We start from the raw sequence: 14,713 nt of genomic DNA, 5'->3' as shown, positions 1-14,713 counted from the left end.
AGGACATGAGTTTCAGATAGCTGAGGTTTTAGCTGATTGCTGTTCCTAAGTAAGCCCAAAGAGAAAGTTTTCCTGGAATCAGTGCAAGTTTGGGGTTAGGCTTTCTTCAGCTATCGTTGGTTGTACTTAATTGGTGAAAATGGAGTTCATGTATGAGGTAGGACCAAATTCAAAACTTGGGAAATGAATCTGTGTTTTGGTGTCTGGCATGATTACTGCTTAGTGGGTACAGACTGGTATTTACACAAAGATTTTTGAAGATGTATTACACACTTCTTGGAGGAGTAGCTTTTTTTTTCAGTACCCAGTACTCATTTTGAAGTATTATTGGTTATTATCATCTGATTGTGATAATTGTACTATATTATGGGTTTTAACCCCTTTCTCCATAACTCCTGGGACATTGCACTGGCTAGCAAACAAACAATGGATGCCAGATAACTCAAGGTATAATCATCTCTGCTGACTGCTGCTAGGTGTGCCCAAAAGTAATTTAAATATTGGGTCTGTGGCATAGGACACTTGTGGTATTTGAGGATTTTTCAGTATCTTCAGCTTTGATCTTTTTTTGCAAACTGATGTAATAAGCAAGGCAGAAATGGACAGTGGAGATCAGAACTAGATACATTTTTGTTTTGGCATTCTGTATTTAAAAAAATGTTGTTTTTCATAACTTTTTCAATTTTCCATTGGCAAGAGGAGCATTAACACACCTTTCATTAAATGTGGGAGAGGTTTGATCCTGACAGTGTTCTACCAGAAGGGACTAAAATTAACTTTGTGTAGTTTCTGTTAAAGTGGTTGTTTAGTCAAGACCGCATTGTACTCAAAATGTCAAGATTGTGACATCTTCAAGCATTAGCCAGAGCAGGGGGCTGGTTCCTCTGGTGAGTCTGCCTTAAGGCATTATGGTCTGTTAATGCTGTTTTTCTGGAGTGGTGGATAAGTATCATGCTTTTTTGAAAGGACAAAACCATCACAGATGGATTTCCTGCCACCATCCCCTCCCCCACTTTGGATAGTGACAGTATATTACACAATATTTATCAGAAAGCCTTCTTCCTATCCTTTTCATCCTGGGGTAGGGTCATGATCATGGGGACATTGTGCGCATTCAAGGAGTGTTGAGAATGAGGAAGAAGTAGACATTGATCTTCTCCTTGTAATTTGTTAATGTCAGCTGTTCTATCCATGAAGAAATATCATTGCTTTCTCCCGCTAGTATGTATCTGTGTTTTTGACAGAAATTAAATAAAAATTAGTTTCAGAGGTTGTTTTTTTCTACCCCTCCAGCAAACACATTAATCCAGTATTTCAACCGAATGTGGTAATCCTTTGCAGCTAGTATAAAATGTTGTCTTCCTCTGATAAAGGTGGAATCTCTCTCACACTGCAGCTGTGTGTTCTTAGTTCTAGGCTCCATATGACATCTTCACAAAATAGTTGAGGCTGGAAATTTGCTCTGGAGGTCATCTGGTCCAACCCCCTGCTAAAGCAGGGTCCCCTAGGGCTGGGTGTCCCAGATCAAGTCCAGGCAGCTTTTCAATATCTCCAAGTTGCAAGACTCTGTAGCCTCTAGGCTACCTGTGCCACTGCTTGCTAATCCTCACTGGGAAAAAAATGTTTCCTGATGTTAAGATGCAACATCTCGTGTTCCATTCTGTGCCTGTTGCCCCTGGTCCTGTCACTGGGCAGCACTGAGAAGAGCCTGGTCTGTCTTCCTGGCACCCTCCCTTCAGGAGTTTATACTCCTTATTAAGATCCCTCTGAGGCTTCTCCTTTCCAGGCTGAGCAGTATGGCCGTGTCTCTCTTATCCTGAGGAGTCGAGCACTGGACACAGCACTTCAACACTGGACAGAGTGCTGAGTAGAGCAGAAAGGTCACGTCCCTCAGCCTGCTGGCCATGCTCATCCTAATGCACCCAGGATGCCATTCACCATTCACCTTCTTTGTGGCAAGGGTCCCTCGCTGGCTCATGCTTAACTTTGTGTCCACCAGGACCCCCAGGTCCTTGTCTGCAAAACTGCTTTCTTGCTGGGTGTCCCCCAGCATATACTGGTGCCTGGGGTTGTTCTCCCCAGGTGGAGGGGAGAACTTTTTGAACTTTTTGAGGTTCCTGTCAACCCATTTATCCAGCCTGTAGAGGTCCCAGTGGATGGAAGCAAGACCCTCTGACATATCAGCCACTCTTCCAGTTTGGATGGCACTCAGTTTGGTGTTATCTGCCAATGACTGGACAGGACTGGACCCAGTATTGACCCCTGGAGCACACTGCTGGTCCCTGGCCTCCAACCAGTCATTGTGACACTGATCACCTCCCCCTGGTCCCTGCCATTCAGGCAGTTTTCTGTCTGCTCATCCAGTTCATACATCAACAGCTTCTCTGCAAGGATCTTAGGGGAGACAGTGTCAAGGGCTCACTGAAGTCCAAGGAGGTGACGAGCACTGCTCTCCCCTTTTCTGTCAGGCCAGTTATTTCATCATATAAGGTTATTGAGTTATTTGAGCATGACTTGCCTTTGGTGAATCCATGGTGACTGCTCTTGGTGACTTTCTTGTCTTTCATATACTTGGAAATGGTTTCCACACTTAGCTGGTCCATCAAAAAAAATTCTACTCTTTAGAAAGTTTTGAGCAGTCTCTAAACATCTTTTGATTTTTCTTGTTTCTTGTGTGAAAGTGGTTTAATTTAATGAAGTGTTTTTAAGGGTGCTATTCTTTAATTTCTTATGATTTTCATGTTCTCTTATCCTGCAACTGAACTCACTGTTGGGAGTTACATGTTTTAATCTCCTGCTGCTGTGAAAATCTGATGTTTTATTATGAATGTGAGCTGTTGGTAGTGTTAAATTTTGTTTTACTGAAGTGTGTGTTTGTAGTATTGCATCATATGGGTTCTTTCTTGAAATACCTCGTATACACTTGTCTCTCTTCTCCCAGTGGGCAGGGAGGAAATGGCATGGGAGCCCCAGATGATACTGGATGTGTGGGGGGAGGAGGGTATGCAGGCTTTGCATGTAAGCATAGCTTTGACAGGACTGGTTGAAATGCACTCAGCAAAAAAGCCCTGCAAAGAGCCCTTGTGCAATGAAACCACTTGAGCTTGTCTGTAGTATGTATTGAGACAGTACTTTTATAGTCAGTTAAAGATGTTAAATAGAGTTAAAGATGCAATTCTTTGAATTACAAATGGAAAAACTCAGCTTAGTATTCATAGTGGCATGTAGGATGATAGTATAAGATTTTAAAGTGATATGACAAAAAGCAGTTCTAAACTATTATGGAGATTGTAATGATTTGCTGCCAAAAGAAGGGTCATTTTAACCTTGTTTTGCAGGTCTTGTAGTCTGTATGCAGGGAGAGCTTCAGAGCAGAATCAGGAGGTCTGAAGCACTTAGTGGTGTGTTTTAGTTTCCATGGTTATGATCTGGGCAGAAGGCAATCACTGGGCAATTCTATAAAAGTATGGAGACATCTGAGGTTTACCTGCTAAAGCTTTTCAAAAAGTGCCATGTTGAAGGCATCACAAGTCTTAGGAATTACTGACTTAGTAAGTACTGAACACATACCCTGTAATTCTGTACTTCAGGGTGGAGAGGGGAGCTCTGTGTGTCAATCAGTGTTCTTTGTACTCCAAATTTCTGTGGCTTATATGAAAATTAACTTGTCTCTTCTGCTTTCTTTTAGAGACTTGCTTTCAGTCTTTTTATCCAGCTTGATCTAAAGAGATTTATATTATGCTTATTTCCTTGGGTGTAATGACTTTTTGAGTAAGAAGGAAAATGTGCGTATGGCAGTGTGCAGCACGTGAATTTTGGTGTGAAGATCTTGAAGAACTGTGTCAGGATGGTAGAGCCAAAATATGCTCTAATTTCTATGTTCTACTATAGTTAAGAATAGAATGGAATACACCAGCTTTAGCTTGTTGCATTTGTGGTGTGAAAATAAGCAAAATCTTGTACCTTACCATATTGTGGCTTAGAGGAGTAGCCCCACCCTGCTGTGCATCACAGCTCAGTGATGCCCGTCAGTGAATCGGAGCTGCAGTCATAAGCAGCACTTTGGCAAACGAAGCATCCCCAGTGGGCTTCTTTTTCAGGTCTTCTCTGTGTGGGAGTGGGAATGAAGGAAGGGTAGGTGTTTGGGTAGGGACTATCTGGTTCTTTCACAGCTGGTCTGTAACTAAACCTTTTGATCACAGGCCTTAAAATAGCGTGGTTCTTGTCTTTGGTGTCCAGCTGTTATAATCTAGCTGATGCATGTTTAAATTTCAATGACTCTGATTCTCTAGAGTTAAGCAGTCTTTACTCTGAGACCCCAGAAAATGGTATAAATAACACTTGGGCTTTGTATGTGAAATGAGGGAAGAGCATTTTTCTCCATTTGGGATGTACACACAACTGCAAGCAGATTCCAGTTGTGATTTTGCTGTTGTCTCAAAAGAATCGCGTGGTGCTGATCAGCTTGTGAAAGGTGTGAGTTTGCAGAGCATTTATTTGCTTTATACACTTGTAGCGTGTTTACTTTTTAGGGTCAGAGTCTCAGGGAGTTTGAGCCCTTTTATAGGCTGCATACATCTCTGAACTACTTTCTGAAATTTTGTTTGTTCTCAGTTTATATGCATGCATGCAGATGTATGATGTCTTCCTCCCCTATGGGTGTCTTCTGTGCTACAGTGTCTTGAACATAGTTGGTTGACGTTAGGCTCAGGAAGCTTGGCCATGTTTGAAATCCACGTCACATACTAAAATTTTCAGGTGGCTCACAGCTGTAGATGTTTTCTACATGGTTCAAGAGAGTCCCCAGAGCTTGAAGTGTGATTTTTTTGTGTGGGAGGTGATTGTACCTACTTGGTGTTTCTGTTGCTGCAGTGAAAGGCAAGACTGCAGAGTCAGCAGTGCTTACCAGTTGGTTTCCTGCCCTAGCTGAGGATTTGGCTTACACCACAGCCAAAGCCAGCTTGTTTTTCTGATCAGTCACACGGTGCAGCCTTGGCATGGGAAAGACACTTGAGTGCCAGTGGCCTCTTGTGGATCAAAAGCCAATGCTTGGCCACCCATCATGTTGCCATGGTCTGTTTGGGCTACATGTTCACCACATTTCTGAAAATCATAGTAAACATCTGTTGAATTTGGTATCGAGATTTAAATATAAGAAAAACTGAGATAGTGCAAAGCACTGTGACTGTGACTTGGTTTCACTGTTTGAAAAATAAAGCTGAACATGCTCACTAAGGGCCTTTGGGCTGAACTAGTGTATTTTGTGGCATCCTGTGGCTTGAAGGTGAGTACTGTAGTTTATGTAGCTCTGCTGACTGACTGGTTTGGGATTCTTGTATTCCCTTAGGTACAACATTGATCCTGGCTTGTACTGTCCATTTTTCTCTCTTGGGGCATGCATGGAAGGTTTGAACTCTTTGTTCAGTCAGCTCCTTGGAATCTCCCTCTATGCTGAACAGACAAAGAGAGGAGAGATTTGGTCTGAAGATGTTCGAAAGTTGGTAAGCATTCTTGGTTCCAGCATCTGAAACCAAAGGGCAGATAAGATAGTGTGTTCCTGTGAGCCATGAATCAAACTTTTTTTTAAAGTTCCTTGGGTACCTATCAGAGCACAAACTAGTTGCCTAATTTTAGTTGAAGTTAGACCTCAAGAGCTTTATCATCTCTTGAAGTGCCTTTTGGATGGTTGGTGTTTTATGGCCTTAATACTATATCTGTGTCAAGGAGGCCTGAATCAGAAACAGTTTCTCTGTTTGGAGATTATTGTTGCACCTTTCTGAATGAGCCCTGTTAGTTTATTTAGTTTCAATTTGTAGATTACTAGAATGCCTTGGGTGTGCGTCCTAGCAGTCATGTGTCTTTGCCTCATTTTTTTGACTATGTATGTCATCTTTACTTTGAGATTGATTTTTTACATCTTTTATTTTTCTGCCCTCTTTTTGGGGGAGGGTTGAAATAAAAACTTGGGCAATAACTTACTCAGCAGGTTCCCAAGTTTTTCTGTTGTCTTCCCTACATTTATTCACTGCCAGATCTCTACTCTTCTACCGCCAGCCTCCAGCAAGAGATGCTGTTCTTTATATAGTGTGGGCCAGTTTATAATTACTCCTTACTCTTTCTATTTTTATTTCCATGGTAAATGAGCTGCTGTTTGCCATTTGGGGGCTACAGACAGTGGTTTTTTAACACAGACAGTACTTTTAATACTAATCTGTGACTAGTTGGTTTTGGGTGAAATGCAGAAATGTCTGTAGTTTGAGAGAGAAGCTGTGAATTTTGTATATATATATATTTTCAATTAAAATTATGAACAGATTTTACATCAGTTATTCTCAGTTCGTTTGTCATTTATTCATTATAGATCTTGCGATTTGAATATTATGTCTTCAATTTACATGTGATCAGTGCTTTCACTGTGGAAATTATATTCCTTTTTTCTTCAGGCTGTTGTTCATGAAACTGAAGGTTTACTAGGATACATCTATTGTGACTTCTTCCAGCGACCCGATAAACCACATCAGGTAACATTTATGATCTGACTTCAGCTTGGGTTTTATATACGTAATAACTGTAGCTTTAGTGCCGTTTGCATTCAATGTAAATTTAGTAAAACTTGCCTCATTTTAAAATAAACTGAAACAGGGTAAGTCTGTAACTTCATGTGCGGGTTTAGGTAAAATATTTTTTTAGAGTAACATTTCGTTTTAAAAAACATCACCCAGTAGACTGAAGTCAGACTCTGTGGTAACAGGCACTATGGAATGTCATAGAACTCTGTTTAGAGAAATAGTAGATATTGAAACACTTACTTTCTGGCCTACTGTTTACAAGTAGAAGCAATCTGACATTTACACTCTCTAGTTTTTGCACTCAACTAGTTTTTATTCTAAATTCTTAAAACTCTAGATGGTTCTGTTGTGGCTCACTCACTGCCTAGTGGCAGTAGATTTGCAATAGGATGCAGTACAGGAGACACTTCACTCAGTAGAAGCATCTGCAAATTACCACCTTTAGTGAGGTGATGAATGGACAAACTTTACATTAGTTTAATATAGAACTCTGATTGCTAGTATTTCACAATATACTAGGAGTGCTGTGTGGTATATTTTATAAAGAAGTTACTGCTGGAGGCTGAGGAGAGAACTTAATCTGTATGTTATGGATGTGACGCATCAGTAAATTTCTTGGCACTAGTGATATCTCTTAGAAAATTTTAGCAGTTTTGATAATTCTAAAACATAAAGAAATAATTCTATTTTCTAAGAGCAAGACAGTCTTTTCTTTATGGAATCAAGTAATTTCCTTATGAATTCGAAGCATATAATAATGGTGAAGAAACAATGCTGCTATTGAACAACACTGTTAATGATCACTGAATTCTACTTGTGTAACTTGAGTATATGTTCAGATTTGATTAACAGTTTAATTTAATCATGTTTTAGTATCATTGATATAATGACATTGGTTGTCCATATTTGCTTTTACCTTGAAAAGGATTGTCACTTTACAGTTCGAGGAGGCAGGCTAAAGGAAAATGGAGAGTACCAACTACCTGTAGTTGTTCTTATGCTGAGCCTTCCCAAATCAGCAAGAGGTACACCAACACTACTAAGTCCTGGCATGATGGAGAATCTCTTCCATGAAATGGGACATGCTATGCATTCTATGCTGGGAAGAACTCGGTACCAGCATGTCACTGGTAAGAAAGTTATAATAGTGATATTTTTGTTTTAGTCAAATGTTTAGTTTCCAGAAGAAAGGAGTAGATTAAAAAATAAACAGAACAAAACAAAAGAAGAAAAAGAGTATGAATCAAAAACGATTGAGTCATGTTAATAGTTCTATATCCTTGATGATTTGAGAACACAGTATCAGATCTCCAGATATTATGTAAAACTCAACCAAACAGCACTTGAATATTCTTTTTTCTAATAATAATTAGGCATTTTTATCTCTTGTTTATGTACTGTTGATCTTTATTCTATTGGGGGTATCCACTCTTGCAAGTTTCTCTTATGTGGAGTTTATAATCATTGAAATAGTTGGTGGCTGGGAAATAGGTTGTCCTTAGTGTAAAACCACAATGAATCCTGGGTTGGAAATTAGTTAGGAAAATGAATGAAGGAAATTTAGTGGATTAGATCTTGCAAAGAGTAGTGAGTGTGTTGGCTGGCAGGTCTCTGGCTTCTATAACCTTCTGCAGTTGTGGCAAACAGGTCAAAGACCTGTGCTGACTAAGGCTTCTTGGCATGCTACTTTTTTTACCTGTGGACAGCTTGGTATATTCTTTTCTACAACAGTGTGCTGGAAATCTCAAGTGCAGCAGACATTTACTTATTACAAAAAAACCCCGACTAAACAGATGAGATTGTAACTTCCTTGTCTAAAGAATTTTTTTTAATATGTTTTACTATTTTTACATTATTCTAGTGATTCAAAGGGGTGTCATGGCACCGTTAATGTTTTATCAATAGATACCTTTGCACCAGGGGCAAAATATTCTTTTTTAAGTCTTCCATTTAAAATTAAAATTGACTGAGCTGTTTATAAGTATGTCAGTACAGGACATTGTTAAAACAGATGAACACTGCATAACTCCTTCAGTATAAGCTCTGTATAGTCCTAGGGACAGCTAAGGGCTCTCCCCCACTCCTTCCACTCATATACCCTTGTTCATCTTGAGCTACAGGAATACTTATATGCCCAAAATAGCTGCTTTGGTGGGAGTTCTCCTCTTGTTCTGAATCATGTGTGTCTGCATGTCAAACTCTTGGAGGGGCAGGAAATGGCTAATTTTGAGGCTCAGACTTTCCAGAAGTGCCTGGGTATGGTTTCTGTGTTGCCTTAGCTCCAGGCAATCCCCCATCCCAGAGGATTTCACTCTAGATCTAGCATTGCAAAAGCAGCACTGGAGGCTGGAGGTCAGTGGCATTGTTTCAGCAGAGAATCTTTTTTTTATGGATTTGGAATGTGTAACAATCAAAGGGTCCGTCCCAGGGATGTCTGTTAGGGGCTGTCTGCTCTCATGGAACACTAGGGTGGTAAAGTATGGAAACAAGATGACTACAGGCTAGTGTGAGAACTAAAAATTTTACATTCTAGTTGAGGTGAGCTGAGTATTTGACATCTTTCCTGCTCTCTTGCCTTACTTTCCTGTAATTCAGAACTACACACTGCAGATCATGCATTTTCAGAATAGAAGGGTAATTTTTGCTATGAAATGGATTTTTCAGCATTGGTGGAGAAACAGAATCACAGTTTTATGTGTCAGTGCAGAACTGCACATAAGTAATGTGTCTGTGAAGGGGTCCAATGTGATTTGAAATTGCACGAGAGCTATATCTAACAGCAGTAAGTGTTAGAATGGTAAAGGTACTGCTGAAACCTCATGCAATGTTTGGGCATGGCTTTGTGTGTCTAGTCTGAAGTTGAATTCCAACTGCAGCAGGTACAGAGAAGAACTAGAATGGATAGTTTCTTAGACTTTATCTTGCCTTTGGATAATAATGGCTCAGAGAGAATATCGTTTCTCAATTTAGTAGGTAAGAACCAGTGTGAAAAAGGTTATTTATACCGAAGAGCAGTATCAGTCTGAATCATTGAGTATAAACAAATTATAAATTAAGATTAAAAATTAGAGAAAGGTTTTTAGAAGCCCAAGGAGTGATTTTAAAAGCTAGTGTCCAAAACATAATAAAAACACACTGGAATTTAAGACTAATTCTGAATGTTGACATTGTGTCTGGCAGACAGGGATAGAGGTGATGACCCACTATGAAATCAACAACTTTTACATTGCTAACTTTAATATAGAAATTAGAAATTCAGCTTTGATTTGGCGATGTGTTACACTTTTTAATAACTTCCATTGGGTGAGATGCTGATTAAGATTAGAATAAATAAGGTTTTTGGGAAAGTGCTTTTTGAAAATGCTAACAGCTAAGATGTTACCTCATTGCACTTACATAGAACATGTCTGCAATCTGCAGGAGTGTTCCTTGAATGAATGACTTGGTATTATAAAGTGAGGTTAATGTAAAGCATAAGTAAGCTCAGCAAACAGATGGAAGCTAAAAATTGTAACTGTGAATGGGATTAAGGCAGAGTTTTATTTACATTGTAGTTTAATTTAGGTTTAGGACACTTAAAAGATTTGGTGTTTCATGTAGGGCCAGTTTGGCTACAGTCTGGTTTAGTTTAAAAAGGGTGTGATCCGGAGCTTTATAAGGTGCCTCACCCAGCTGTTCAAATATTTTGTTTTACTTTGTGATTTATAATAGAATGTGTAGCATCATAATGAAGCTTTTCTGGCAGTATGTACAATAATGGAAATAAAATATTGACTTAATAAATGAAAGAACATTAAAGTTCACCAAAAGTCCAAACTGAAAGTTGCAAAACCTTTTGGGAAGAGTTAACTATTTGTGTTAATGGAAATAGCAAATGCTAATGTGTACAATTATTCTACCTCTAGGAACCAGATGTCCTACTGATTTTGCTGAAGTTCCCTCAATTCTGATGGAGTATTTTGCAAATGACTATCGAGTGGTTAACCAGTTTGCAAGGCATTATAAAACAGGACAGGTAGGAAAAAATAGTATGTAAAATATTGAAAATAGGAATACGTGTATTTAGGAAAATAATAATATTTACATGTGTCATTTATTGATAATATTTAAAGTAGAGATAAACAATGGATAAAATTACTTTAGTATTACAATTCCAGTTATTCAGAAAAAAATGTTAATATTGTCATAGCAAAAAAGATAAATGTAGTCTGTGGAAGAATACTAGATTCTTATATCCAAGGTTCCAATTACATATTTAAAACTTAAGCCTTCTTTTCCTACAAAGTGTAGTAGGTGAATAGCTTCTGAGGGAAGGAGTTGTTTGGAATGCTTTAATATAATTACAGGTAAGTTATGACAAAAATAGGATTTGTCATTTAACTCTCTTGAAGTCTGTCTTAAAGCTCAGGTAGCAAATCATGGGCGTAAATGGAAATGATCTGCAGTGTTTCAAAATTTCCATATTTAGCACAGTGTAGGGCAGTGATTGAAGTATTTTGTGATGAAAAACATACTGCTATACTTAGCATTATATTAGGATTAGTTAGATTCTGTCAGTCATGAATTTCTGCATAAAACTCTGGTGCCTTTTTTGCATCAAGTTATTTTTTATCCGTCTGTTGCAAGGATGTGCTTTCTGTGGGGTATTTGGAAAACAGTGCTCTTTGGAACAAGGTGACTTTTAGTGGTTGCTTTAAGACATGGCAATAGAAAATGGTTTCTGTTTGTACAGACATTTCAAAAATTCCTCCTCAGTTGTGTAGTATTACACTTAATTGGAGCTTTTTATCCAATACTAAGCATTGAGTATATTTCAGTATTATGGAAGTAGAATTTTGTTTGCTTCCATTGAACAGTTAGGAAAATATGTTGCTTAAGTTCTATTTTAATAGATACTATCGGAGAAATTTGCTCTGTAATTTTTTTTTTTTTTTTTTTTTTTGCAACAGAGCAGTCGTTTCTGCAGAATTGCTTGCACTAAGAAAAGTCTCTTTGAAGCCTGGGAGTTAAACAAACTTTGTTCAGGGGTGCTGATCATTTATCTATTTGAGTCCACATACAGAAATATGGCTTTCTAATGTTCTCTATAAAGTTCATGTAGTGTTTAAACAGCGTGAAGTTAATCTGATTGCGTATGAGTTCAGAGAATGAGCCTCACTAAAACATCTGAAAGAGATTCGTGGAACATTATTTATGGCTTTGTATTTTCAAAATGACTTAACAAATCTAAACCATGTCTAGTTTCTGTGCAAAAGCTAAGAACCAGATGCTGTGTCCCATTTGGCATTTCCATAAACCTCTTCTGTTTATTGGTGGTGAAATCTTCCCCTTTCAGAGACCAATTGAGAGAGGTTTGATGTAGAAATCCAGTCTTGAAAAGGGCAAGAATGGATTATGCTGAAAGATGAGAAGAGCCTGAAACTGTTCTGTGTCTCTTGAGGCTTTAGATGGCTTCCTTTTAATTGCTTTTTTAAAAATTTAGGATGGATTTTTAAGCCATTATCCAACATACATAAATCTGCTTTTGCTTATGTTGGTTCATCTAAGCTGATTTTAAGAATCTGATACTGGATTTCTGTGTCTGTCATTTAAATACAAATAGATTGAAGTAATCTCTTCTGTTTTGTATATGCCATGAAGTACTTTGAGTTGAAAATCTCATCTCTCTTACATTTTCAATTGCACAAAGATCTTTTTGGGGCTTATTTTCTCTGCTTGTTCCCTGATTAATTTTTCTGTTTTGCAAATAGGAAATTCAATCTTTTTTGTTGTTGTTTCTCCAGTTTTTTATTTATTTGAAAGAAAAATGAGTCCACTTTACTCCTTTTCAAGGGGAAGTAAGGAAGGTGGACAAAAAAGTTAAAATGTGAAAATTGTGAAACCATTTTATCCAGATGTTGTTCCATATAAGAACTTCAATTAAGTTTCTTATTAATTAAGAGACTGAGCTTTTCTGTGCTAGAAGGACCTTTTCTGCAACAACTACACCAACATAGCTCTGCTGAATATTGTCAGAAGGAGAGCTTTCTACTGACCCCGTTTGTGTCAGAGGCAATGCAGATAATCTGACAAAGCATCCTTCTTTTGGCATTGCGGCATTTACACTCTAGTTTTTGCATGCAGACTTCAGGTGGTGTGATTTTTAATATTCCTACTGAACATAATTGCATCAGAAAAACTTGTCAGCATAGTCTCAGCTTATGTTTGCCATTGCTATAAAAGTCAGTTGTAGAAGGACTCATCCTAGAGGATCTGCACTTAGGATCAGTGCTTATGCTTGTGGGAACAGGAGGGGAAAGAGGTGTTTTGATTATTAAAAAATGTGAGCTGTTGAAAACTGTATTTCACTAGCATTGCAGAAAAAAAAATTGATGGGCAGACCTTCAAAGATGAGAATGCATTTAGATGTAGATCATGAGGATCTGGTCCAAAATATCTTGAAGTTTATAGAAAGCTTGTCTCTGCCTTCTATCCATTTGAAAGGTTGTGCTGTTGAATACTGAGGAGTAACAAAGCTTGCAAGCTCTTCTGTCAAAAGAGCAAGTCTTTTGAACTTAGTTGGAAAGGCTGGCCAGTACAAATCTGTTTGTTTCAAAAAAATAGCAAGCCTAGTTTTCCTTTCATCTGAAAGATGACTCAAACCAAAAAATCCTTGAGATAAAACAAATGAATAGAGAGGACTGTGGTAATTAGTTAATAAAGCTGAATTAGTCATGTAAGCTCATGAAGTCAAGCCATACCGAAATGAGGGCATTACAGTGCTTAAGCGGACAATCTGATGCATGGGTGCCATTCTGTATCACTGTGATTGTTTGTTTAATTTCATTTGTAAAGTGCACAGATATGTGGTAGGTCTGAGCTAAATAATTTTAAGCTTATGTGTCTTTGGAGGCTCTCTTGAACAAAGGCCAGTGTTTGAGCTGTTCAAATTTGAACTGAGTTCATTTTTCACAGAGATGAAATTACAAAGACATTATTGTATTAGCATGATTACAAGAATAAGCCCACGAATAGTAAACAGTTGTAATGTGTTGCAGTTACTACACAACAGTAAGGAGTTAAGCATGCTTTGGGACACAGGGAATTCTGTTCTTTTAGCCACCACAAAAAACATGCTGAAAAATTAATTCCAAGATCTTAAAGTTACTTAATGGAGAAGAATGGAAAAGTGGACCTCAAAGTAAACCATGTAGTGTTTAAATTTAAAAAATTGAATGGTTATGCAATTTGACACAGTTTTAGCCAAAGCTCTGTGAAGTCTTTCTTTTAGAAGGAAGATGACAGTTTCATTCTGGTTTTATCGGAGAGCTCATCTTTCAGGAGAAGTAAAGGAAGAATGCTGATGCCTTTTTTTTAATTCTCTCAGCTGCTTACTAAGGGGCTGTGTGGGATTGTAATGGACCAAGGAGGAATAATTTCTATTGCCTGAAACAGTACATGTTCCAGTTCAAGACCTCAGCATATCTGTGTGCATGACATTCACAGAAACATACCTTGGAGTGGAGTCATGATCTTTGAAAAACCCTCTGGAGCCAAATTTTGCTTTCCTGAAATCTTAAGTATTAAGATCCCAAAGGTGTTTTGGGAAAAATAAGTGATTTCTTTATCAATTTGAATTCTTTCAATCTAATCTAATTTTGGCAGTGTTTTTCTGGTGCCAAATTCTGCTTGGCATGTGAATTATGATCACAACACGATCTTTGAGCCAGTAGTAGCATTGATAGATTTTTTAAAAAGGCATAAATGTTTTTTTCTCCTTTACCTTTTTGTCAACAGGTGTAGCCGTAAGAATGACTTGTACTTTCTTGTTGATTTTAATCTGCTCAAATAGTATAGAGCTACCTCTTCAATGCACAGTGGATTGACATTGTTTGGCATTCATATGGCTACAAAAAAAGTTAACAGAATTTTCTTGGAGTCTCTTGGTAAAATTACCTATATTTTACTTGATGTCTAGAACTTCCTCTTGCCATCATTTAATATAGATGAAATATAAAGTTGAAATACCATTATGTTGAAAGAGTTGGTTTGACCTTACTGGTAGGAGGGCTCTTGACTTTAAATATTAACTTTGTAAAATATACATATTTGCTGTTGCTAAGCTTTTAGTTGTTCAGGTCTTTTAACACTGACAAATTACAGTT

General features: G+C 37.9%; 1 protein-coding gene across 1 annotated transcript in view; it reads left to right on the top strand.

Moving 5' to 3' along the window:
- The window catches only part of LOC121662613 (mitochondrial intermediate peptidase), a 68,453-nt gene that overhangs the window by 24,216 nt on the left and 29,524 nt on the right, over nucleotides 1–14,713 (top strand). The window contains exons 11-14 of the mRNA XM_042023976.1: nucleotides 5,348–5,501; nucleotides 6,444–6,521; nucleotides 7,495–7,699; nucleotides 10,475–10,584. Coding sequence (XP_041879910.1) covers nucleotides 5,348–5,501; nucleotides 6,444–6,521; nucleotides 7,495–7,699; nucleotides 10,475–10,584 — 547 coding nt within the window. The remainder of the gene's footprint in view (nucleotides 1–5,347; nucleotides 5,502–6,443; nucleotides 6,522–7,494; nucleotides 7,700–10,474; nucleotides 10,585–14,713) is intronic.

Source organism: Corvus kubaryi, unplaced genomic scaffold, assembly GCF_017639235.1.
Source record: "Corvus kubaryi isolate FWS band 111438036 unplaced genomic scaffold, C.kubaryi_AGA036_p1.0 37256, whole genome shotgun sequence".
Taxonomy (NCBI): Eukaryota; Metazoa; Chordata; class Aves; order Passeriformes; family Corvidae; genus Corvus; species Corvus kubaryi.
This window is presented reverse-complemented; position numbering and strand designations above follow the sequence as displayed.